Raw genomic sequence first — 23980 nt, forward strand, 5'->3', positions numbered from 1 at the left:
AATAATTGGTCGCGGCGGTGGTGAGTACCTAACGGATGGTTTTTTTCTTTTGTTTGCTGTTTCTTAACTTTTTTTTTCTTCTCTTCAACGCTTAACGACGAGTGCGCGTTGACGTTTCAGCGAAATGATCGTGTTTTGCACAACGACAAGCGTGTGGATGGGTGTGTTGGTGAGTGAATGAGTGGCGTGATGAGTTCGCGTCTGACGTTTCAGCGCGTTCGATTTTGTGTGTTCCTTTTTTGGCAGAAGCGAAAGAAATTGGAAAAGAAAAAACATCTTAAGATTATATTTTTTTTTGTTTTTTTTTCAGATTTATTTTTTTTATTGAATCTTGTGCTATTTGCTCTCATTCAACTTCAATGATGACAAAGAGAAAAACGTAACAAATGAGAATTATGCTAACGAAATATTCGGAACAATTAGGAAAGAATGTTTTACAACAATTTGATATTTATGCAACGTGTGATAGGCAAATTGTTTCATTGTCTTTTCTTCATTCCGCAGAGATTTTTTATTTTCAAAATTAGCTAGCGATCGTTTCTTCCTCTTCTTCTTCTTTGTGCTTCGTTTGCCTCACGTCTGATTGAGAGACTTCGTGTGTGTCAGTGTATTTGTGTGAAGATGGTTTGATGTTTTGTAATACTCAAACTATACTGTAAAGACAAGTGAACTGATCATACTAGTACGCAAGTATATGAATAGTTTTACGCCGGTAGCGATAGTGGATAAATAATCTATAAATATTAGTTTCACAATCCTAAACATTCGTTTTTTTTTCTCTAGTTGGTTTCATCATATAGCTGGGGAAGTCGCTATATACATGAGGGTCTGTTCGCTAGTCTGTGTTAATACTCTTTCCGTTCAACTAATACCACAAAATAAATGATTACAATTATCTAACGATATGAAATGCGACAGCGCTTTATTTTCAAAGTTTAAAAGCTTTTATCTGTTTATGTATGTGTGAGTTTGTGTTTGTGTCCCTTTCAAAAGAAGCTAAAAATGAAAACTTTTAAATATTTTATTTCGGCTATCTCTCTTTCTCTGTATGTGTGAGTGTGTTTTTTTTATTTCCATGAACATTTGTCTTTCTGCCACTACTACTCCTAATTCTCCTCTCGCTACCTACACACAACACTGTTCTAGTTGTTTATTTGTATGCTTTTCCAATATGGCGATGAGTTACCGTGGTTGATCGCAGCGCGCGCGGACTATTGATTTTTTTTTTTTGTTTCTGGAGAGATTTGTTGTTGTTGTTACACAGGAAACTGTATTACAAAAAACTTGGTTCTGATTTTGTTTTCTTTGGTTGGAGATCTTTTGTAGTGGACGTTGCGGCGAGTTGCCCGCGGAGCGCTCGCCAATGAGTGACTCACTCGCGATTCTCGCTCACGGACGCACTCACTCTCTGGCGTGGTGGCTCTCTCTTTATCATTCCGTCGGAAATTTTTGCACCAATACTTGGACACGGAACCTCGCTTGAAGCCGCTTGCTTCTGTTTTGGACAGTTTGTTTTCAATTAGATTTTTGTTTAAATTACTCTTTTTTTCGATTATTTTTACCTCTAATTTTCGGGTTGTTTGTGTAACGGTTAAGCGTCAAGCAAAAATCATGGGTTTGCTTCTACTCTTCCTGCTTCCGCTACTCGGTGTTTATTATCTGCTCTACCTGAAGCTAAGCTAAAATGAGAGGAAAAATTGCTTCGTGAGAGTTGCTCTCACGCAAATAGCCTAGCTCTCTCGCGTGCGAATGTATGAGTTCTAGAAGCACACACAGAATGGGGTGAAGCAAGAGTGTGGGCGTTGCGCTCACTACGATCGCGCTCACCCGAGCGCGCTTTCGCAAGTGAGAGCGCGTCCGGGGTGCGCGCTCTGAGTGCAACGAGCTCCCTCTCCCTCTCTATCGTTCTCTTTTAGTGAGTTCTATTGGATTTGGCTTACGCGACGTTTTGTTTTCGTTATATTTGCTTCTGTTACCGGTAATTATACACTCGCAAATTAAATTTACTGCATCCTATGTACTTTTGCTTAATTTTTTTTCTCTTTAAACTGTTTTTTTCCTTCATACACTCGTGAAAAAAGGCACTGAAATTGTTGTTTCTTTGTGGACAAAGGGGATCGGCGCTCCCGTCAATTTTTACTTTAATATTTCTTTACTTTATAAGCATTGTTCATTAGTTTGTTTACTTTTTTCTTTGTTATTTTTAAGTATAAATGTATATTTTAAATCTCCTCCCTTCGCTTGCTGCTTACTTGCTTGCGTGTGTGTGAGTGTCTCTTTATCATATTCTTCATCAATAAGCATGAATGTACGCGTGTGAGTACTAGCGTTTTGTTTGTGTGTATTTGTGTGTGTGCAAAATAGACGGACGAATGAGTGGCGTCTGTTGCGGCGCGGCGGTTTTTTTGCAAAGACATTCGGCGTATGGCGATTAAGGTGACGTTTGTTTTGCTCTCTCCCTCTTTTTCTTTTTTTTTGGGACGTTGCGTGGCTTCAAGCGAGGTTCTCTCTTGTTTTCTTTTGTGAATACTGTTCCGTTTCTGTTCGATTTATCCAACCCGGGCCTGGCAAGAAACAATTTCATATCGACGATGCATAAAAATGTTTGGTTGTGTGTGTGTGTTTCCCTCTTTGTTGTTTTTGCTCTCTCTCTTTCTTTTAACTACTTCTATCGCTCGCTCTCTCGTTCTTTCTCGTTTTCGCTGTGTTTGTGTGTTTGTTTCTCTCTCTTTCACTAATCTGCCTTTTGTTTTTATTTTTTCGTTTTTTGTTTTCTAACTAGTCGCTCTTTATAGTTAAATCTTTGGTATGGTTCTGTGTGTGTTTTTTTTTCATTAATAATTATTCTTCTCCTCGTTCCTTTTTCCCTTTTTCTCTCACTTGCCTTTAAGCATTGTACAAGAGGAATTAAATTTGCTCGACTACTGCATTTTTTGCACGCTCTGATGATTTAAAAAATAACCAAAGATGCGATTTGCTATTCTTTTAGCTGCAAATGTTTTTCTTTAACGCACGCTACTCTGCATAACTAAGTTTTGTGGAAAGTAATTTACAGTTGATTTGCTGCGCTAGCGAATTCTGGCTGGCTGTCACTGTCACTAATTGTGGATGCTCAAATTGATTAAAAAATATACCAATTAAAATAGAGTTTATTTTATATCTTTCCGTTTGCTCCACCCTCCATAGATAAACTTTTTTTTGTAAAAAAAATATTTCATATTTTCTTCTCGTTAAGTTGTTTTGTTTTCCTCACTATTACTCGAGTGACTGTGTATGTGAAAGTGTGTGTGTGTCTGGTGTGAGTGTATTTGCGTGCGTTTTTTTAATTTCTCTCTCTTTTCAAACATGTTTCGTTTGCTCCTGCTCTGCGTTTTTTTCTCTTTTAACGTTAAATTATTGTTTACCTTTTCTTTTGTTTTTATATTTTACAATATGTATATAGCTAAAAATGTAAGAGTGATTTCTTTTTGGGTTGCTTTTTGTTGTTCGCATTTTTGTCTTTTTTTCTCATTTTAACAAAGAAGCGGGTTTTTTTTTGTTTGCGTGTGTCTGTGTGTCTGCTGTGTGAGAGAGTAGTTGGCGAGCGGAGCGCAACGCGCGCGCTCGCGTGAACCCTCTCGCTCTCTCGCTCTGTTGCCGAGAGAAAGTGAGCGTTCGCGTCACTCACCGAGCGGGTGTGTTTGTGTGAAACGATGAAGCGACATTCGCGTGAGAGAGTAACGGTAGCGGACGGTGAGTGTTGAATGTGTGTGTGCGAGAGAGACTGCAACACTTTCGCTGTCATTCTTTGTTGCTTCTCTCTCTCGGGAGAGTGCTCAGGCGTGTGCGCTCTCGCGAGCGCTCATGGAGGGAAGCTGAAACGCGCACGGAAAAAGGAATTTGGGTTTCGATTTTAAAGGTTTTGAAGAAAATGCACGTAACGATAGGAAAGAAAATGTTTTGTGTGTGTTTGTGTTTTTTTTTTCTCGGTGTATGCGTTAGTGTACCTCTTTAAAAAAAAAATAGATCGCGCTTATTTGCTTTTTTGTTTTTTCCTCTTTTGATTTACCGAACATCATTTCGTGGGATAATGTTCAAAAAATTTGTTACTTAGCTTACTTACAATTAGTTGTTATTTTCATTATTAAATTTATTATGTTATTCATTAATGATAATATTTGAAAAGCTTGACTAGTGTTGTTTTTTTTTTATTAATTATTAAAGGCTCGCCCCAACCCCTCGCGTTTGATTTACAAATTAGTATGTATTATATAATAATTACAGTACTTTCTTTTATTGCACGCAGAAACATATTATTAATGATTTTGGTTTAGCTTTTTGTTGTTGTCGCTTTTTTGTTTATAAATCCTTTTTTGTTTGTTGTTGTTGTTTGTTTTTATTTTACAGTAGTTGAACAAAACCTGTGCGATTTTTATTTTCTTTTTCTTATCAATAATATAAAAAGCCTTAATATTACCGCAGCAATGCCGTTTTTTCCTCTTTGAAGGTTTGATTTTTTTTGTGTTTTTTTTATACATTTTCTTGCTTTGTAGAAAAATAAAAAATAAAAATGCACATGATGACTTGTATGTTCTTTGCTTTAGCCAATATAATATATTTACTTCTTTATTAATCTCACTTTATTCACATGTGTGGTTTGTGTTTTTGTTCTTCTTCGCGTTTTAGCTTTAGCTCTTGTTTTCGCTATCTCGCCCTTTAATCTTCTTCTTCTCAAACTCAACCGGTAGCTTCTTCGCTTTTTTATTTAACTGGATTGTTCTTCTTCCCTTTTCCGGAGTGTGATTTCTTTAGTTTTTTTTTTCATTTTAATTTTGATGAGTAGATTTCTTTGGTTTCATTTCTCCTGTAGTTGTTGCATTTTTTTGTTTCCTCTCTTCTTCGCTCGCTTCTTCTTCAGAACGAACAAACGCAATGTGTCGATGTGTGTCCAACTGGAAAAGACGGTTTGAAAACGGAATAAAGTCGGTCGAGAAATGGTTTTTTTTTCTGAAATTCTGTGTAGGTGTCCGATCTGCTCCCGTCGCTCGGTTGGTAACTCTTGGTTCGGTATGTTTGGTTTGTCTGATCTGTTCTTCTTGTTTTATTTCCACTTAATTCAACTGTCCAACTGCACTGTTTTAATCGTCGTAACCCCTTTCACTTTTCGTAATGTCTATTGATATTGATTTGTTTCCTTTGTTTTTATTTAGATTTGCTATTTTACATATCACACATGTTTTGTCAATTTATTCACTTGTTTTATTTTTTAACTGTTTATGTTTCCACCTTTCTTTCTGTCACTATTGTTCTTGCGCTCCTCACTGTTTGTTTTCGCTAACTTTGGTTCGCTTTGTTTATGTTATTGTTCGTTCACTTTCACTACCATAATCTGGGTTTGTTTCGCTTTAAGAGTCACTATTTTGGATTGTTTTCACTGGCGCTTCGCGCAGCAATGTTCGATCGTTTGTTTTGTTTTGTTTTGGTAAGGTCCCAGCACCATTTGTGTTTGTGTAAGTGTATTTCTAATCGTCAACATTTTTTGGGAGGTTTCAAAGAGTGTCACGAAAAGGTATGAGAGGGGGTATTCAAACCTAAACAAAAAGAAGACTCGTGTTGAATGGATCGCGTTTCCTCTTTCTAGTGACGTACAGTTGTTGTTGTTGTTCTTATTGTTGTTGTTCCGGTCATTTCTCCAGTTGAGCTTCTCTCTTCTCTTCTTACGGTTCGTTTTGCGCGCGGCTGTTCTTCGCGTCAGCTTGCTTTGCTTGAGATTGTTTTGTTGTTGTTCTTTTTTTGTTAATGCTTTAGCGTGTTGTTGCCTCAGGACTCTTGATCTTTTCTTCATCTTTGTTCTTTGTTTCGTTTTTACAAGTGTGTTGCTGTTTTGTTCACTGGATTTTGTTTGTTTTCCCTATGCGATTAAAGTTTTGTTTTAAATAATTAAATTTATTATATGGCAGTCGGCTTTCCCTTTCATGATTGAATATTTTTAATTTTTTTGTCGGTTTTGTTTTTTAAGTATTTTTCTTAATCTTTAAAATATTATTTCTGTCGTGCTTCTGAATCTGAATCAGAGAGAGGGGGGCGAGGCCTGGCTCAGACATCCGCCGATCGTGAAGTTATACTTGGCGATCGTGAGTGTATCACGACACGGTGACCGTTTTTAGTTACAAATCCATCACTTTCTACTAGGACGGCCGTTTGACGACCTTGAGGATCATTATTGCCATCGGGCGATTCTTTGGGTGACGGCGGCCCTAGGTTAGCCTGGGAGCCTCCGCCGGCGATGCTGCCGCCACCGCCGCTGACCGCGCCGGGACTCCCGATCCCGGGCTCGTTATCACAGGCATCGGCGTCGGTGTCATCTCCGGCACCTTCGCCACCACCTCCTCCTCCACCACCTCCACCGCCGCCGCCGCCACCAACACCGCCTCGTTCCTTAAAGTTCCGGTACGCGTGCTGTATCAACCGCGCGCAGTACTCCTCCCGTTGGCGCCACAACGTCGACGAAACCGGCTCGTAACCGACCTCGTCCGGCCGCTGCTGGACCTCACCCATCTCGGCACTGTCCTCGATCGGGTTGCCCTTCCGCGCGAAGAAGTCCTTCGTCAGCGCGTCCAGAATGTCCACGCAGAACATCATGTCGCCGCGACAGATCGGAATGTCCATCGAGATGATCTTGTACTTGTTCGGTTTGTGAATCTGCAGCGGCGGTTCCAGCACGTCCAAAAAGTCCGACAGCTGGTCGTACCGGATGTACTGCGTACCGTCCGGATCGAACTGCTGCCAGATCTCGTAGTACATGTCGTAGTCGTCGTCCGTCAGACCCTCCTGCACGTCCTCCGTGGCCTGCGAGTAATTCTCGAGAATGACAGCGATGTACATGTTGATAACGATCAGGAAACTGATGACCAGATATGCCAGCAGGTACGTGATGCCGATCGTCGCCGACCCGCAGTTCCCCGGGTAACCCTTGTCGTTATCCGGCGGCAGGCAGTCCTCCTCGTTGATGATACCATCCAGCACACCGTCCCACCCCGCAGACGTTGACATCTACAAATCGAAAAAAATTACAACTCCACACCACAACCAACAATCAGCATTCTCATACCTGAAACAGCAGGATCATGCTCTGGCCGAACGTCTTGAAGTTGTACACGTCGTCCAGCCCGCTCTTGTCCTTCACGTGCATGAAGAACGACATCCCGAAGATGGCGAAGATGAACATCACCAGGAACAGCAGCAGACAGATGTTGAACAGCGCCGGCAGCGACATGGCCAGCGCAAACAGCAACGTCCGGATGCCCTTGGCGCCCTTGACGAGACGCAGCACCCGACCGACCTTGGCCACGCGCACCACACGGAGCAGCGTCGGCGAGACGAAGTACTTTTCGATCAGGTCGCTCAGCACCAGGCCTGCAAGTGGTGGGGGGGATATTTGAATTGTCATTATGTTCAACCAGGGTGGGCACCAGATTTGATCTTGGAATTCTTCATTTTCCTCAGAAATGTTTTTATTTTATTCTGACCTGAGTATCAACATACTTTTTAAATGCATATAGTTTGTACAACTATTTTGTTCAATATTTTCATTTCTCACGATAGCTTTCAAAATGGCGCAAGCCCAATCGCCAATAGCAGTTTTTGGTCGATTTTCAATCCAAAGTTCTAATACAGCGATTCCCCACGAAAACAGCATGATACGAATAAAAAGTTCTCCGATCGAGCTCAACATTTTTCTGATGGATCCCTGGCCGTGATTATTAGACACCGAGTAAAGGTGGTCCGAAAATTGGCAATTTTCGTCGATTTTCGCAAAAAAAAAATCGGGAGTTATCGCCATTTCAACCTATTTTAGCGGTCTTCCACGTAAATGAAAGGTGATAAGTTGACCTGTCACATAAAAAAAGTAAGAAGTTTCAAAAATCTAGCCTAACATATGGAAAGGTCGTATGAAACTTTTAAATGCTTGCTCAAAATTTTGGTGAAGATGCGTTAAACAGGGCCGGCGCATGACAAAGACCGATTTTCAAAAAGTTTTTTGTTAAAAAGATAAAAATATTCTTATGAAAGTCGAGTCTAAGCAGGATTCACCCTCAAATTTCAGCCAATTTGGTCCATCCCATCTCAAGATATCGTGGCAGGCGTAAATAATGTCGGTGTTTCTAGAAAAAAACGCTTACAAAGTTTGACAGTTCACTTTGCGCATGGCAAAATTTTGAACATAAATCGTCTGTTACTCAGTTTAATCGTGGAATAACTTCATAAAACATTTAGTTGGGTGGATTTATTAAATTTTCTGTAACACGAAATTTTGTGATATTCTTCATGTAGGTATTTAACCCTTAAGGGGTTAAAAAAAACTAGGGGTTAAAAAAACTAGAATTAATTTTCGGCATAGAATTTTCCTATTTTGAAATTCGGATAAATAGTACTTGTCCCTCGGTCTGCCAAGCATAATCAAAAAGCTTCAATAAATATGTACTTTAGACATGATAGACTTTCGGTCGTACAAATGTCATTGTGCTGATCAAAAATAAGCTGATCTTTTATGTCAGAAAACATGTGTAAATTAGTAAGTAATTATACAGCTTTTCCGGTGTAACTTTTTCAGTCTAAATTGAGGTAAAATTACATCATGAAAGAGGTAACATTCAACCTTCTAAAATAACACCTTCCAAATTTACATATTTTTTACTGTGTAATATCAACAACATAGGCCTCATTTTAGGACTTAATTATTTTTTTTTAGTTCAATTATACTTTAATTTTTCATTTGAGCAATTCCAGCTCAAATCAGGAATTTTTCTGGTACTTTTGTAACCGACTCTCTCCGATTTCAATGAAACTTTGTAGACATGTTATCCTAGGCCTATATAAGCCATTTTGGTGTATATAGAGTCAATAGTACTCGAATAAAACATTTGAGAAGGGCGTACGGGTTTTAAATATTTTTGTATTTTGCGTTTTGACCACTTTTCAAAAAAACAGTTGTTGTAAATGATTTTTGTTTCTTTTTAGGAGAGACAAACCATCCTGCATTTTTCGTGAGTCTTTTTGTAACATTTTTGGCTATTTCCTCAAAAATTTTGAGCGAAAAAAATCGTGACATCACCATCAAATTTAACTTTTAAACTTAAAAACTGAAAAATCTCATTGAAGTGGCGTGTATTTTTGTTTCAGTGTATTTTTTTCAGAAAGCCCGTCCAATTTCCTACAAGTTTGTCATAACAAGTAACAATTTTTTTTATTAAATCTTCTTGTTCCGTTGATTTAGTAATACAGCAATTCCATTTGAAAAGAGCCTAAACCGAAAAAAAAGTTCTCCGATCGGGCTCAAAATTTTTCTGGGGGTTCCTTGGCCAAAATAATTAGACCCGTATTTTTTTGTTTGGCCATTAGGGTGGCCTACATCGTGCTAGGGTGGTTCAAAAAATGGCAATTTTCGTCATTTTTCGCAAAAACCACTTTTTCTAAAATCATATCTCCGCGCCATTTCATCCGATTTTAGCTGTCTTAGACGCAAAGAAAGGTGATGAGTTTGGCTATTTGGGAAAAATAGTAAAAAGTTCCAAAAATCTAGCTTAACTATTGAAAAAGTCGTATGAAAACTTAAAATGGCGTTTTGACCGTGTCTGGACCAAAGAGCCTATGTCTGAAAATATTTTTATCGGATTCCTCGGAAAATTTCACATAAAATATCAAAAAAATGGCGATGTCGAACCGTACGTTTACAAGATATGATTTTTGAATATAAAAACTGAGTTTTTCGACGCGCCACGCGCAAAAACAGGAAAATGACGAAATCGGCAAAATATCAACTTTTTTGACTAAAACTGCGATAACTTAAAAATTTCAGCGATGACCTATACATGTCTGGGTACCAAAAGTTGCGTCTTTCAATTACAAAAATTACGTACGGTTCGACATCGCCAATTTTTTGATATTTTATGTGAAATTTTCCGAGGAATCCGATAAAAATATTTTCAGACATAGGCTCTTTGGTCCAGACACGGTCAAAACGCCATTTTAAGTTTTCATACGACTTTTTCAATAGTTAAGCTAGATTTTTGGAACTTCTTACTATTTTTCTCAAATAGCCAAACTCATCACCTTTCTTTTGCGTCTAGGACAGCTAAAATCGGATGAATTGGCGCGGAGATATGATTTTTCGAAAAAAGTGGTTTTTGCGAAAAATGACGAAAATTGCCATTTTTTGAACCACCCTAGCACGATGTAGGTCACCCTAATGGCCAAACAAAAAAATACGGGTCTAATTATTTTGGCCTAGGAACCTCCAGAAAAATGTTGAGCACGATCGGAGAACTTTTTTTTCGGTTTAGGCTCTTTTCAAATAGAATTGCTGAATAACAAATTGTGTTATCAAAACAAAGTTTGTTATTGATTGAAATTTTTGAATATTTTTTTTTATGTCATATCATTTCTGTCATGTTTTGTTATTCGTTTGTTATGATTATTTTGTTATTGGTTATATCAGCTATTTTCGGTACGATTTCTCTGTTATTATCTGAGTTTTTATGACAGCTAATCTGGGTATTTCAATAACTAGTTGAGATCTTGGAATAACAGGTTTTGATCTTCTCGTGTTATTATGAGTTAAAACTTGTTATTTTTGAGTTATTTTCACCTGCTCGGGATGTTGTTAGGAAGAATTTTTTTTATTAAAGTTTTTCGAATACGTCAAACCTCACTTCTCATTAATCTGCACAAAATTACGCAATATTTCAACATGTAATTTAAAGGCATGTTTTTGGTGATTTATCTTGATGCGAGCATTTAAGCGGCATACGGGACCATCCATAAACCACGTTGACACTTTTTAGGGAATCTCAGACTGAAGTTTCTTTGAAGACATTGCCTTGACGATGATTTGGTTTCGCTCGGAATTGATTTGACATAATTGTCGAATTTTCTAATATGGGTAGTTACGTGAATTTGTAATTTGCCTCAATTGTTTTTGCTGTGCTGTGACGATCAGTGAGATGTTGCTGCTAACACACACACATTTGGGACACAGTTTAAAAATCTGACACGATGAGCAAAATGGAAATCTACTTAAAGTGAAAGGGGAAAGTTTTTTTTTATGGAAAGGAAATAAGAAAAATGAAAAAGGAGATAGAGGAGTAGAAAGTTTTGTTAGAATGAATTATGATTAGAGTAAATAATAACTGAATAACTGGAAATCAAAAGATAATTTTCCAAATTGTTTAAACATTCAAACTGGACAGAATCCGATAATAATTATGAAAATTTTGCAGATACAGTGGACTCACTCGTTGTCGATATTGAATAAATAATTACAGAATAAAAAAATCAAAGCATGAAGATGCAGAAAATTTTGCTGACAGCGGGAGCAATATTGACATCGAGAAATCGACAGCCAGAGAGTTGACTGTATTTAATGATATTAAAATCTAAATATGTTTTGAAATGGTTTAAGTTTAAACGTTTAATGAATCCTGCGCAAACTTATTGATTTAGTAGAATAAATTGATGTTAACACTTGATAAATTTAGGCCTTCCGCAAAACTCACCCAAAATGGACAGGATGACGACGACGAAATCGAACAGGTTCCACGGTTCGATAAAGTAGTGGTAGCGCAGCGCGAAGATCTTCATCAGACACTCGCTACTGAAGATACAGATGAAGATCATGTTCAGGTAGTCCAGCACCGCGCTGAACGTTTCCGTCTGCTTGTAGTGATCCAGCGTCATCGTCAACATGTTGAAGCCGATGAACAACATGATGATCATGTCGAACTTTTTGTTTGTGCAGATTTCGAACACTATTGCTTGTGGTCGCCACTGGAAGAGGGTTGGAAAGTTAGTTTAGTTGGATCGCTTTATTTTGGGGGAGGGGGTAAACAACACTCACCTTGGGCCGCGGAATGGCCTTCAGTGGCTTCTTCGAGCCCATCTTCTTCATTGCGTTGTAGTACTTTTTTTGGTCCTCCGTCATAAACATCTCGAGCGATCCCCCAGCCTTCTTCTTCTGTTCGTTAAAGTTGTCAATAATGACACCGATGAAGAGGTTCAGCGTGAAGAACGATCCGAAGATGATGAAGAACACAAAGTACAAGTACATGTAGATGTTGGTTTCGCGGATGGGCTGCTTTCCGATCTGTTAAGGGTGGAGTGAGAGAAAGAGAGAGAAAAAGAACTTCCGGTCAACTTCCGAAACGCTAAACCTTCAACCGCCATCCTTTAACTTACGTCCCGCGAGTCGATCGCGTCGTTCATGATCTGGATCCATCCCTTGAACGTGGCCACCTGGAACAAACACAGGTAGGCCTTCCCCACGTGGTCAAAGTTCATCGGGGAGTTCTCCCAGGTGTAGTTCTCCGCGATGCACGCGTTCACGTCCGGGATGATCTCGTGCGACAGTGTCGTCTTGTTCGTGTCGACGCACTAATAGCAAAAAAAAAAGCGCAAAACAACATTGAGCAAGTCATGGCATGACGAGTCATGTACAGAACTTATTCGGTAACTGGGCAGAGAACGTAGCCCAGTCACCGAATGCTGCTTGCTAACTGGGCTGAATGAAAATTTCAAGGGGACCACCGATGCATAATATTTTCCAGATGAAACATGAACATAACGGTTACTCAAAATACTTACTATTCATATTTATTTTATTGTGACTTGAAATTAGATAAAAGTTTTTAAAAAAGCTTCTTTTTCATTTATTGAACATGATTATGCATCCATTAACTCCTCGGCAGCGATGGAAGAATCACCATCAAAAGAAAATCTTTGAACGTTCATCAAGAGAAAAAATCCGAAGGGAACAAAATCATCGTCTTGATTTTTCGGCCGATTATCTTTTTCACTGCTAAAAGTGTAACGTCACACGTCGAAAAATGACCTGTCACTTTTTGTAGATGGGCAATGTATGTAAACAATGCGAAATACATGATTTAAAGTGGTGCTGACAGATTGATTTTCCTGGAGAAGTTCGGGAGCGATTTTCTTTTGCGTGATTTGCCTCCTCTCTCTCTTTCGCGGGTGAAGGAAGCTGCTCGCAAGCGAAAATGATTTGTTTGCCCCTCGGTCATTTAGGTTTGTTTTGATTTTTTGACGTGTGTCTGCTTTTCAACTGGGCTGTGGTCCAGTTAGCGAGCGCCCAGTTAAAAAGCAGCCCAGTTAAACAACGCTCAGTTTCCGAACAAGTACTGTGGAGGAGTACGCACCTTGAAGTACTTTCCGGCAAACAGCTGGACGCCCATGATGGCGAAAATCAACCAAAAGATCAAACACACCAATAACACGTTGAAGATGGACGGTATAGCCTGTACCAATGCATTGACGACAACCTGGAGGATGAGCGTTTAGGGTGATGGTAGGGTGAAGAAAAAATATGTTATTGGACGCAGTTGCAGCTGGAAGATGGGATGATCGTCGTACTAGTACAAACGGAAGGAAAACATATTGATGACACTTTTTTGATCAAGAATGCGCAATACTACATCTAAGGCATAACACAAATTAGGCACGCGATGAACGGAAAAGCATGTTGAAGGGTATGTACAACAGATACTACAGCTTATTATTTGGACAACGAAAGGTCGGGGTGGATGAACAGAACATGTTGCAAACAGTAGTGTTACGGTTGATCTCCGGTGATTTAACACATTTGAATCAGCAAATCGCTTACATTTACGATAGTCGAATCAGCAAAGTTCTACCGTTTTGTTTGACAAACCGAAATGCGACAAAAGCAAAAGCGTTTTTTTTGTGGTGTGTGTATGTATGTACAACAGTGAGTGAGTTATTATACTTTAATCTTGTCGTAAGTTGGTCAGTTTGGTTTCTTTGACTGCAAAGCCGGTTCTTTTGAGGAAAACCGTTTGGTAAGGGTGAAGAAACATCGTGCGGAACTGGTTCGTCGTTTTATTTTAGCGTGAAGTTTTTTTTTGCAAGGTTCGCTGATATTTTAAAACTACGTAAACTAGCGATGTAATTGTTGTTTCAAATTCATAGGTACAGAGGATATTTTTTTAAATTCAATCTTAAAATGCAACAATTGCAAACAATTTGACAAAGCGATCCGAGTTGATCCTATATTTTGCGTTTTTACATATTAGCAAAACGTGTTTTTCTATATACTTCTTATCTTTCAAATACATCCAGGTAAATAAATTTCTTTTCATCGAATTGCTTCCAACTGCCAACAGGATTGATCGGATTTCCTTGTACACTTCGACGAAATTATAGAGAATTGAATTTCCTACAAGAATCTTACATTTGGAAAACAAATTCCTGATTTTTAAATATGTTTTACAAGGAGTAGATGATGTTTCAGAATCCAAAATTAGAGAAATTTGCAACTGAATGGCTTAAATTTATCATTTGATGAAATTTTGTAGGACATTTTACAACAGGGTTTTAGTTAGACATTAATTTTGGAAATGAGATCGAGGATTGTGGATATCCAGAAGCCAAAATCGAAGCCCTTTCTGATATATCTTTTTACGCTCATCAAGAGAGAAAAATGTCAACGGAACATGGCTCTCTTCTATCGCGCACGAAAGATCGGTCAAAAGAAATTCATAAAATCAACTTGATTATTCGGCAGAACATGTTTTTTACTATGACACTTGCAGGTGTCAGTCGTCGAAAAATGATCTGACAATTTTTGTAGTTGGGCAATGTGTGTTAACAAAATGAAATAAATAATTTTAAGCGGGTGCTAACGTGGAAAATCACCAATAATCTTCAACGGATTGATTTTATTCGAGAAGTTCGGGGTGCGATTTTCTTATGCGTGATTCGCCTCCTCTCTCTTTCGCGAGTGAAGAATGTTCGCAAGCGAAATAGATTTTGTTTTGCGATTATTCCATCCCTGCTGGTACATTTTACATGTTTCTGAGTCATATTATTTTAAGTCGGAAAGGCAGTTTCGTTGGGAAAATGTCTGGATTCTGCAAAAAAAAAAAAATGAAAAAGTTGCTAATTTATTTCAAAATGTCGAAAAAAGTCTGACTTCTAAACTTTTGTGAAAAAATATTTTCTATTATCTAAATTTTGTTGTTTTACGATTAAAATTATAAAAAAGAATGGAAATTTTTTATATTTTCATTTTAATTCTGAGCAATTGTTACGAGATTAAGGACAATAAAGAGTTATTTTTGGCGATATCGACTGGGAAAAATATGTAAGAGGAAAAACATTATGAAGCCTTTTTTAAGGTTTCAAAAGTAAATACAAAAGATTTTAGCAACTCTCTACAAAATTGGCCGATTTCGACCATTTTTATTTTTTGTATTTTTTTATTTGACTCAAACTTTGTGGGGGCCTTCCCTATGACCAAAGAAGCTTTTTTGTGTCATTGGTTCATCCATACAAGTCTCCATACAATTTTGGCAGCTGTCCATACAAAAATGGTACGTAAATATTCGAATATCTGTAACTTTTGAATGAATTTACTGATCAATTTGGTGTTTTCGGCAAAGTTGTAGGTATTGTTGAGGACTATTGAGAAAAAAAAAGTACAAGGAAAAAAAATTGCCGATTTTTTAATTAACATTTTTTTTCATAAAAACTCAATTTCCCAAAATACGTATTTTTTGATTTTCGAGATTTTTTGATATGTTTTAGGGGACAAAAACCCGCAACTTTTGAGCCATAGAGAAACATGGTCAAAAAATCTACCGCCGAAATATGAATTTTTGAAAAAATAGTGATTTTTGGAAAAAATCAAATTTGCATGCAAAAACAAATCTGACGTAATTTTTCAATGTAAAATTTAATTTCCAATCGAAAAGTACTCCACAGATTTTTTGATAAAAAGCTCTGTTTTCAAGATATAGCCACCGAAAGTTTAATTTTAGCGAAATATTTGCAGATTTTCGATTTTTAAAAATAGTGACCAAGAGTGACCATGTCGATATCTCAGCAAGTAATGGTCCGATTTTCAATGTTAAAACATGAAACATTCGTGAAATTTTCCGATCTTTCCGAAAAAAATGTTAAAAAAAATTAAATCAAAACTAACATTATAAATGGGCGTAATATTCAATGTTTGGCTTTTTTAAAATGTTACTCTTGGTTTAATTTTTTTTGTAGTTTTTAGGTGACATCTTAGGCTATTTTCACAAAAAAATTGATCGAAAAAAAAATCGTGGGCTCACCTTTAAAATTGATTTTTAAACTTAAAACACGAAAAATCTCATAAAAGTGGAGTGTTTTTTTCTTTCAGTGCATTTTTTTCGGAAAGCCAAATTTCCTACAAGTTTGTCTTTGACCACTTTTTGATACGATGCAATGGCTTCGAGATACAGCAATATTTAAATTACGAAATACGAAAATATTTAAAACACTTACGCCCTTCTCAAATGTCATTATCGAGTGAAACAAAAATGGCTTATACAAGCGTAGGATAACATGTCTACAAAGTTTCATTGAAATCGGAGAGGATCGGGTACAACCGATTTCCTATTTGACATGGAATTGCTTTTATGCGAACTCATTTTTTTTGAGTGTATTTATATAATAATTAAATCATACTTTCCGATTTTGACAGATTGTAAAGCTGTTAAATAAGTGTATTTATTTTGGATTTTATTGCACTTGATATTTGAGGCTTGTTTAGTCATAATTTGATAAATTTGTAAAACTCTTGAAATCGCAATTTTGTCCAAATTAGATGGTTTGTAGATTTCTGTACTTTCTTGAAATCATGAATATAAATGTAAATAAATGCAAAATAAAAAAATATAAAAATTTCGCAAAAAAAAAACTTTTCGCCGGGCTGTACATTGGTATTTCATGAAAGTTTAAAATGTTTTCAAAGGAGTTCAAACATGCTAAATATGATTCTAAACGCAGGAAATTGCATTTTAACTGGTTATCAGTTGATAAAACTTTAATTTTCTTTAATTTTTAATCGTTTCGAAAACAAAAAATTTTCTGCCCTCTGATTATTTAGGCCGACTTTGAGTTTGAAAAATATTTGCAACGGTGACGCTGCCTCTTATGACATAATGGTTTTTATGGGAAATCCTCAGCAAACTATTAAAAAAATCCAACTAGATTAATAAATGGGAATAGGGATATATACCCTATTAGTTAGAATATATTAAATAGAAATCCTTTATGATTTTACTCAGTTTGTAGAAAATGAATAATATTGAGTTAATTGTATTTTTTTTTGTTTATTTAGTAAAATGATTTATCATTATTAAAGCTTTTTTTTCTCATATTTTCTCCCGAAAATATATTTTTAATCATATCTTGGTGAAAATTTCATGATTTTTTGACTAGAATCGAATATTAGATACAGATGTATTTTGAGCTCATGGTCAAATTTAACTGCAAAGTTAAGAGAAAATGAAGAATTTGATTGCCTTTGCTACGTCGTGATATTTAAAAGATTTGTTATTAAAGGAATTTACCAATTTCAATCATATTGGAAAATCGGATTTTACTCTTTTGCATTCTTAAAGGAATTGTTTAGTCAACTATGAGTTTGAATTTCTAAATAGAAATTCAAAGTTGCAATAGGATTTTTTTTATGTGGAAAACAAGTCTTATAGGACTATTTGTAACAGTTGCGTTAAAGATCTGTCGGAAAAATTATGGCTTATCGATTGAAACTGGAAATTGATGTTGCTGCTAATTTTAAGAAAGCAAGTAAGTTGAGCTGTTTTTTTGTATTGTAAAACATGCCATTTTTCTACAAATCAGCTTGTTTGTGGTTAATCTAAAAGCTTTTTTTTTAGAAAAATTTTGGTGTTGAATTATTAGAGCAGGAAGAACGAGAGTGTGAGGTGTGTTGTTCAAGAGAAGAAACCGAAAGCAAGTAAGTTGTGTGTTTGTGTGTGTTCTATTCTAGTTATATTTTTGTAGTTGAATGTTTTAAGTAAAATTTCTAGTGTACGTAAGGCAAGGCGGGTGGTTTATGGGGGGAGGCAGGCTAAAATCTGATCGGATTGGCTACTACTCTAACTACAGGGGGAGAAGTTGAAGAACGAAATGAAGTTTGAATGTTTTTTTGTATAAAACTGAGAAAAACAGAAAAATCGCGCATTTGATGGGAAGCTTGCTTTTAATATGTTTTGAATTCAAATGGTTGATTTTTTTTATAATTAAAATTGAAACAAAAGTAGAAATAGTGAAGATTTAAAAGAACTTTTTTCAATATTAATGGTTGCTGACTGGTTTTTAAGTTGATCGATTAACCAGCAGGAAGCTACGTACCCTCATACCCTGCATACGGGACATGGCACGTAGCGGACGCAGTGCCCTAAGAGTTCGCATAGTTTTGAATGCTTGAATACCACCCGCTCCACAGAGTGAAGCCACGAAGTTGATTAAGGACACCTGTTCGTTTCATTTCGTAGTTTTGCGTTCGTTGAGAAATAGAGAGACAAAAAAAATCGCACACATAGAGAAAGAGATAAAGAGAAACAGAGAGAGAGAGAGAGAGGTGGTGGTGAGAGTGAGAGAAAGAGCGATAGCGTTCAACTTGAGGTTTGCTTCTCTCTAGTCTCATTTTTGTTTCATTTTGGGAGCGTTTCGAGGGGATCAATCGAGGGGGATGACACTCTGCATTTATTTATTTATTTTTCTCCTGCTGATAGTGTGTGAGTGTGCGAGAGTGAGGTATGTCGTGTACAGATGTTTGTGTGTGTGTGTCGTAGTAGTGGTTCAGTTTGAGAGAAAGAGAGTGAAAGAGAAGCGATTCGATGACAGTTTGGTCGATTCGATGAGATACGGAGGCGGAGAGTAATGAGAGTGATGAGTTATTCTGTCTCTAAAATTTTGCTTTTTGTCGCTGCAGACCCTAGCGTCGATCATGTCTTATTTTTGTTTTTTTTTCTCACGATTTGCTTGAAACACTTGGCAAAGAAAATATTGTACAACAGATAACATTTAGTAAATCAATCGAATAAAAACTTATAATATTTTCAAAAACTTTTATGAGGATTTCTCAAAATTGGTAACTTTTGCTTAATTGTCGACTTTTACCTTAGAGAGAAAGAGCGTTTGTCTGTACAATAGTAGAGCGTCATGCTACCGAGGGAGAGGAGGTTTCTATATGAAGAGAAGGTGCTACGTGACCATGGAAAGACTGCTCGTTTGCGAAGACACTGGTTGAAAACCGTGAGTGTGTGGTTGTGATTTGTGGTGAAACTGTGCCAATTCGGACGGTTCCAAACAACGATCTTCACGAACAGTGACACTTTAGAAGACACGCGGGACTTTTGGCTATTATTTACAGAAAACAGAACCGGTAAATACTTAAAACAATCAGAAAGAAACAATTAAAAGGGAGCAAACACATGGAACTTTTTGACACCTGTTTGTTTAAAGCTCAGCTAGCGGAGTTCTTTTTTTAAACCTGTCATTTGTCTAGCACATTTTGCGTATTTTGCACACCCGCACACATTACCACAGAACAGATATTCATACGAAAAGAGCTTATTTTTGTTAAAAAATATTAATACAAAACAATCACGCTCTCAGCTAACGAGTAAATCTTTCATCTCTTCACTTGACAGAACAAAGCAAAGAGAGTGAGCGCAACGCTCGCGAGAGCGACTCACTGCTAGTCGTTTACTCTCCTTGCTTGTCAATCATATGAGAAGTGAGTGTGCGTGATGCGTTTGTTGTTGACATTTTTTGAGGAGAGAGCTTCGAGATCCTTCGAGCGCACTTGGAGGCTACTTATTTTTAAAGATTAGCGGTAGGTTACACTCTCCTCAGGTATTCGCACACAAAAACAAATTGTTTTACACTTTAAATGGAAATAAAAACAAAACATTCTTAGCAAACAGATAGATAAGTAGCACTCCAGCTGTGGAATTGCTTCTCAGAACACAAAATAAAATAAAACAATATCCAAAAAAATACGCTAAAACACTGGCTTGATAAAATACTGAGTGTGACGACGACGACGAAAACGACGAGGAAGAGTTTAGGAAGAAGACGACGAGGACACAACGTTGAAGAAGAAGAAGAACACGACGGTAGAAGAGAGAGACAATGAGCAAGAGAGGGGAGCACAAAATCTCGTATTTGTGGTGGTGGTGAGAGGGATCGCGGCGGGCCGTCACTTTTACTTACTCTCATGCCCTCCCAGCGAGAGACGGCTCGGAGGGGCCGCAGCGCTCGCAGGGTACGCATCGAGCGGAACGCCGGAATGTCCGCGGCGCCGACCCAGATCGCGAACAGGTTTATGAGCGAGAGCTACACAACCCCGTTTCCGGAAAATGGGGGAAGGAAGGCGCGCGCACAGGCACAGGGTGGTTTGGAGTTTTGGATTAAACAAAAGGTGTGAGTTAATGTGTTTATTTGAAAGTAATTTTGATTTTTAGAATAAAATAAAATATCATGTTTCCCACAAGGAAAAAAAGTTAGGTTTGATTAAAAACAATAAATTAATTTTAAAAAACATCAGCGTTGGCACAATCATGATCCGGAGTGCTTTACTGATCAGTGAGCACTCACTGAGATAACAAGTCAAGAGAGAACGATTTTCATGATCTCACTAATACATTCACAGGAGAAATGTCAGACGTCATTAATCTGCATGGTTCATGGATCACATAAGGTGAGGCGGATATTTCAGCTGGCACGAAAAGCGGTTTTTTTATGAAGATTTTCTGAAAAATGAAAGTTTTAACAACGCTTTTTTCTGTAGGGATGTTAACATTTAATAACTGAATAAATAAAAGCTTTCAGTTACGTATTCAGCCATTGCACGTCAAACAGGAAGTCTCCAAATCAAAAGTACTCCGATTTGGCTTAAATTTCGAGTGGGGGTTCTTTGGCTCAAATAATTGGACCCGTATTTTTTTTTTGCTTGGCGATTAGAGTGGTTCTATCTGAAATAGGGTGGTCCGAAAAAATGTGTTTTTCGTCGATTTTCGCAAAAACCACATTTTTCAAAAAATCATATCTCCGGAACGGCTGAACCAATTTTGGAGCACATTTCAAAAGAAGTGTTATTGGATGAGTTTTGAAGGAAAAAATTGTTGAAGTTTTAATAAAACTAGCTGAATATTTGAAGAGGTCCTATGAAAATTTCATTTGCCGATTTCAAGTTCTCTTCTAATATTCTTCTTTGGTTCCTTGTAGTATTTTACAAAATATATCCAAAAATATCCATTAACACGTTTCAGAGATATGATTTTACTAACATAAAAACTGGGTAAAACGAAAAAATGACAAAAACGGATAAAAATCGATATTTTCCGCTAAAACTGCGATATTTTTAAAATTTCAGCGATGACCTATACTTTTTTGGGTACCAAAAGTTGCATATTTAAATAACGAAAACTTTTGATTTTGAGATTTACTGTTTGTCGTGGAATGCTGATTGTTAAAATGTATTTTAATTCAAAAACGTTTTTCAATTAAATTAATAGCAAAAAATCCGATGAAAGTTATCCGGTAAATGGTACTATTTAAACTTCTCTGAATATGTGCATATAAAATACGTTTTACTTGCTATGTTCAATTTAATAGCTGAAAGATCTGCCTTACCTCATAAAATCGATATACTTTGCTAAAAGTGCTGTCAATTTCCGTAGAGAACTAATATTTATAAACAGAACCAGAACAATAGATCTAACGAAATTAAAAGTGAGATCCATTGAGAGTCCAACGCTTATTGATTTCGCCTTTCTTAAAATATATATTTTATTAAAACTCAGATATTCTCTACGGTCTCGCAAATATTTTTTTTCTCTTTTGGAGATTTTTTCAATGCACTTTTCTTCTCAAAGAAGCTGTCCTGCATACTAAATTCCTTTAAAAAAATTGCGGGCTGGTGATATGAAATTGATATTTTAAATCATTTTTTCTAATCTTTTTTTAAGTTACAATTCCCAAAACAGATTTTTTAAATTTTAGAAGTTTTAAAATCCAATTTAAAAAACCCATCGCAAAACAAAATTTGCAATTTAATCTGAGAACGGTGAAAGATTTTGTGTCAAAAATATAATTATTGTAGGTTACAGCGATTGAATAATCATCATCAAAAGAAAATCATTGGACGTTCATCAAGAGAAAAAATCCGAAGGGAGCATGGCTCTCCTCTCTCGCGCACGAAAGATCGGTAAAAGGAATCTAAAGAAATCATCATTTTGATTATCCGGCGGAACATCTTTTTCACTACTAAATTTGCAAGTGCAACGTCACGCGTCGAAAAATTACCTGTCACATTTTGTAGATGGGCTATGTGTAAACAAAGTGAAAAAAATATTTTTAAGTGGTACTGACAAGGAAACTCACAAAAAATCATCCGCAGATTGATTTTCTGGGAGAATTTCGGGAGCGATTTTCTTTTGCGTGATTTGCCTCCTCTCTCTTTCGCGGGTGAAGTTAGTTCGCTAGCAAAATTGATTTTTTTTGCGATTATTCCATCCCTGGTAGGTTACCAATTTTCAACATTCCAACATTCAACTTTTTTTTTCATTTTGTCGGTATTTTTAATGACTATCTGCATTTTTTACGAATAAATTAATAATGCAAAATGTATTCTGGAATCTGGAAAATTTCTCAATTGACTATGAACTGTAAAGTAGTACCATCGCTGATTTTGTTATTTGAATAAATTTTCTATGATTTGGGTAAAGAAAATAAATTTGGTATAGTAAAATGAATTTGTTAAACAAATTGAATTAAAAAAATGTATTTTTTAATGGTAAAGGTAAAATAACTAAATTGATTAAAACTAAAAGATAACACAAATCAGTTTTCTTTTTTCAATCTTTGAAAAATAAACTTTTTCAACTTATTCCGTTTGCCAAGGGAAGCTCAAACAGTTTCATGTAACATTTTCGAGCAACTGTGTTTTTTTCTACGCTTGCTCTAAGGGTCTTTACGCAGAAGTTTTTTTTATTTCTTGATTTTTTTTAAGTACACCTTTGTGAAAATGGACGATTGCATGAACGATCAGAGGGTGAAAGGATAGAGAGAGTGTTTGGTTTCTTTGTGTTTTTGTTTTCTTCATTTTCTGTGCGCTGATCGCAATGAGAGTTGTTTTTTTTCTGGCGATTTGGAGGGGGTGTTTAGTGATTGGGAGGTTAGGGGAAAAGGGATTTTCATTTAACATTCAGTTCAAGAACTCGCACACTTACCATCACAATGATGAAATCGAGCCAGCACCAGGCGTTCGTAAAGTACACCCGGAAGCCGAGCGCCAACCACTTGATCAACATCTCTAAAAAAAAGATCACCGTGAATATCCTGTCCATGTAGTACAGGACGTCCTGCAAGATTGGTCGGTGCGGCAGGTGCACATCCTCGAGGGCCTAAAAAAGGGGACAGAGTGACTTTAAATCCTGTAGATCACAACTAACACTTAGACTCACCAGGGCCAAACTACTCAGCAGGATCATCGTGATGACGGCCGTCTCGAAGTACTTGTTCTCGATCAGCTGGAACGTCTTGAGCCGCAGGTTGCCCCAGCCCTGCCAGAATGGCGCGTCGTCATCGCCGGCCAGCGCCGGGAACCGCTTGTAGCAGTTGTCCGGGAAGCAGTCGGCCGGCGCGTCCTCGATCACCTCGTCCTCTTCCGCGTGGATGATCATTTCCCCGTCCAGAGGACCCTCCTCACCCTCGCACTCGTCGTCGAGTTCTGGAAAGTCAGGGAAAAATATTTTAGATCACGGCGTCACCGAAACTTTTCGGAAGTTACCTTCGTCAATTCCTAGGTCCTCCTTGCTGGCGTCGCGCTTTTCTTCGCCCTCCAGCGTTTCGGCACTGCCCTTGTGGCTTTCGTCCTTGAAGGGGCGATTCTTGTGACTGCCATAGGACTTTATACTGGCAGTATCATCGTCCTGTAAGGACATGCCCCTATGATTCAGTTCGTGCTCTAACTTATTATCTTGATGATTACTAATAGAATTGCCTATCACCTAATTCATCAAGATATAACAACAACATAGAACAAATGATGCGAGAATTAACAACACGTGTCATAAACTTGTGGAGATTTGTTTTGTTTGATGTGATGGTATGATGAATATGA

At 37.2% G+C, this 23980-nt stretch overlaps 1 protein-coding gene across 50 annotated transcripts in view; it reads right to left on the bottom strand.

Moving 5' to 3' along the window:
* Positions 1–288: 288 nt before the first annotated feature.
* Positions 289–23980, bottom strand: part of LOC6052303 (sodium channel protein para) — a 228697-nt gene continuing 205005 nt past the window's right edge. For 19 of the 50 annotated variants that reach the window (XM_038252955.1, XM_038252954.1, XM_038252929.1 and 16 more), the window contains 10 exons: positions 23648–23867; positions 23322–23587; positions 23088–23261; positions 18199–18321; positions 13191–13313; positions 12214–12408; positions 11876–12121; positions 11535–11805; positions 7091–7395; positions 289–7032 (listed from right to left, as the gene is read on the bottom strand). In XM_038252955.1, coding sequence (XP_038108883.1) covers positions 6076–7032; positions 7091–7395; positions 11535–11805; positions 11876–12121; positions 12214–12408; positions 13191–13313; positions 18199–18321; positions 23088–23261; positions 23322–23587; positions 23648–23867 — 2880 coding nt within the window. In that variant the 3' untranslated portion in view covers positions 289–6075. The remainder of the gene's footprint in view (positions 7033–7090; positions 7396–11534; positions 11806–11875; positions 12122–12213; positions 12409–13190; positions 13314–18198; positions 18322–23087; positions 23262–23321; positions 23588–23647; positions 23868–23980) is intronic. The other 31 variants (XM_038252970.1, XM_038252966.1, XM_038252962.1 and 28 more) reach the window with 5 other exon arrangements.

Source organism: Culex quinquefasciatus, chromosome 2, assembly GCF_015732765.1.
Source record: "Culex quinquefasciatus strain JHB chromosome 2, VPISU_Cqui_1.0_pri_paternal, whole genome shotgun sequence".
Taxonomy (NCBI): domain Eukaryota; kingdom Metazoa; phylum Arthropoda; class Insecta; order Diptera; family Culicidae; genus Culex; species Culex quinquefasciatus.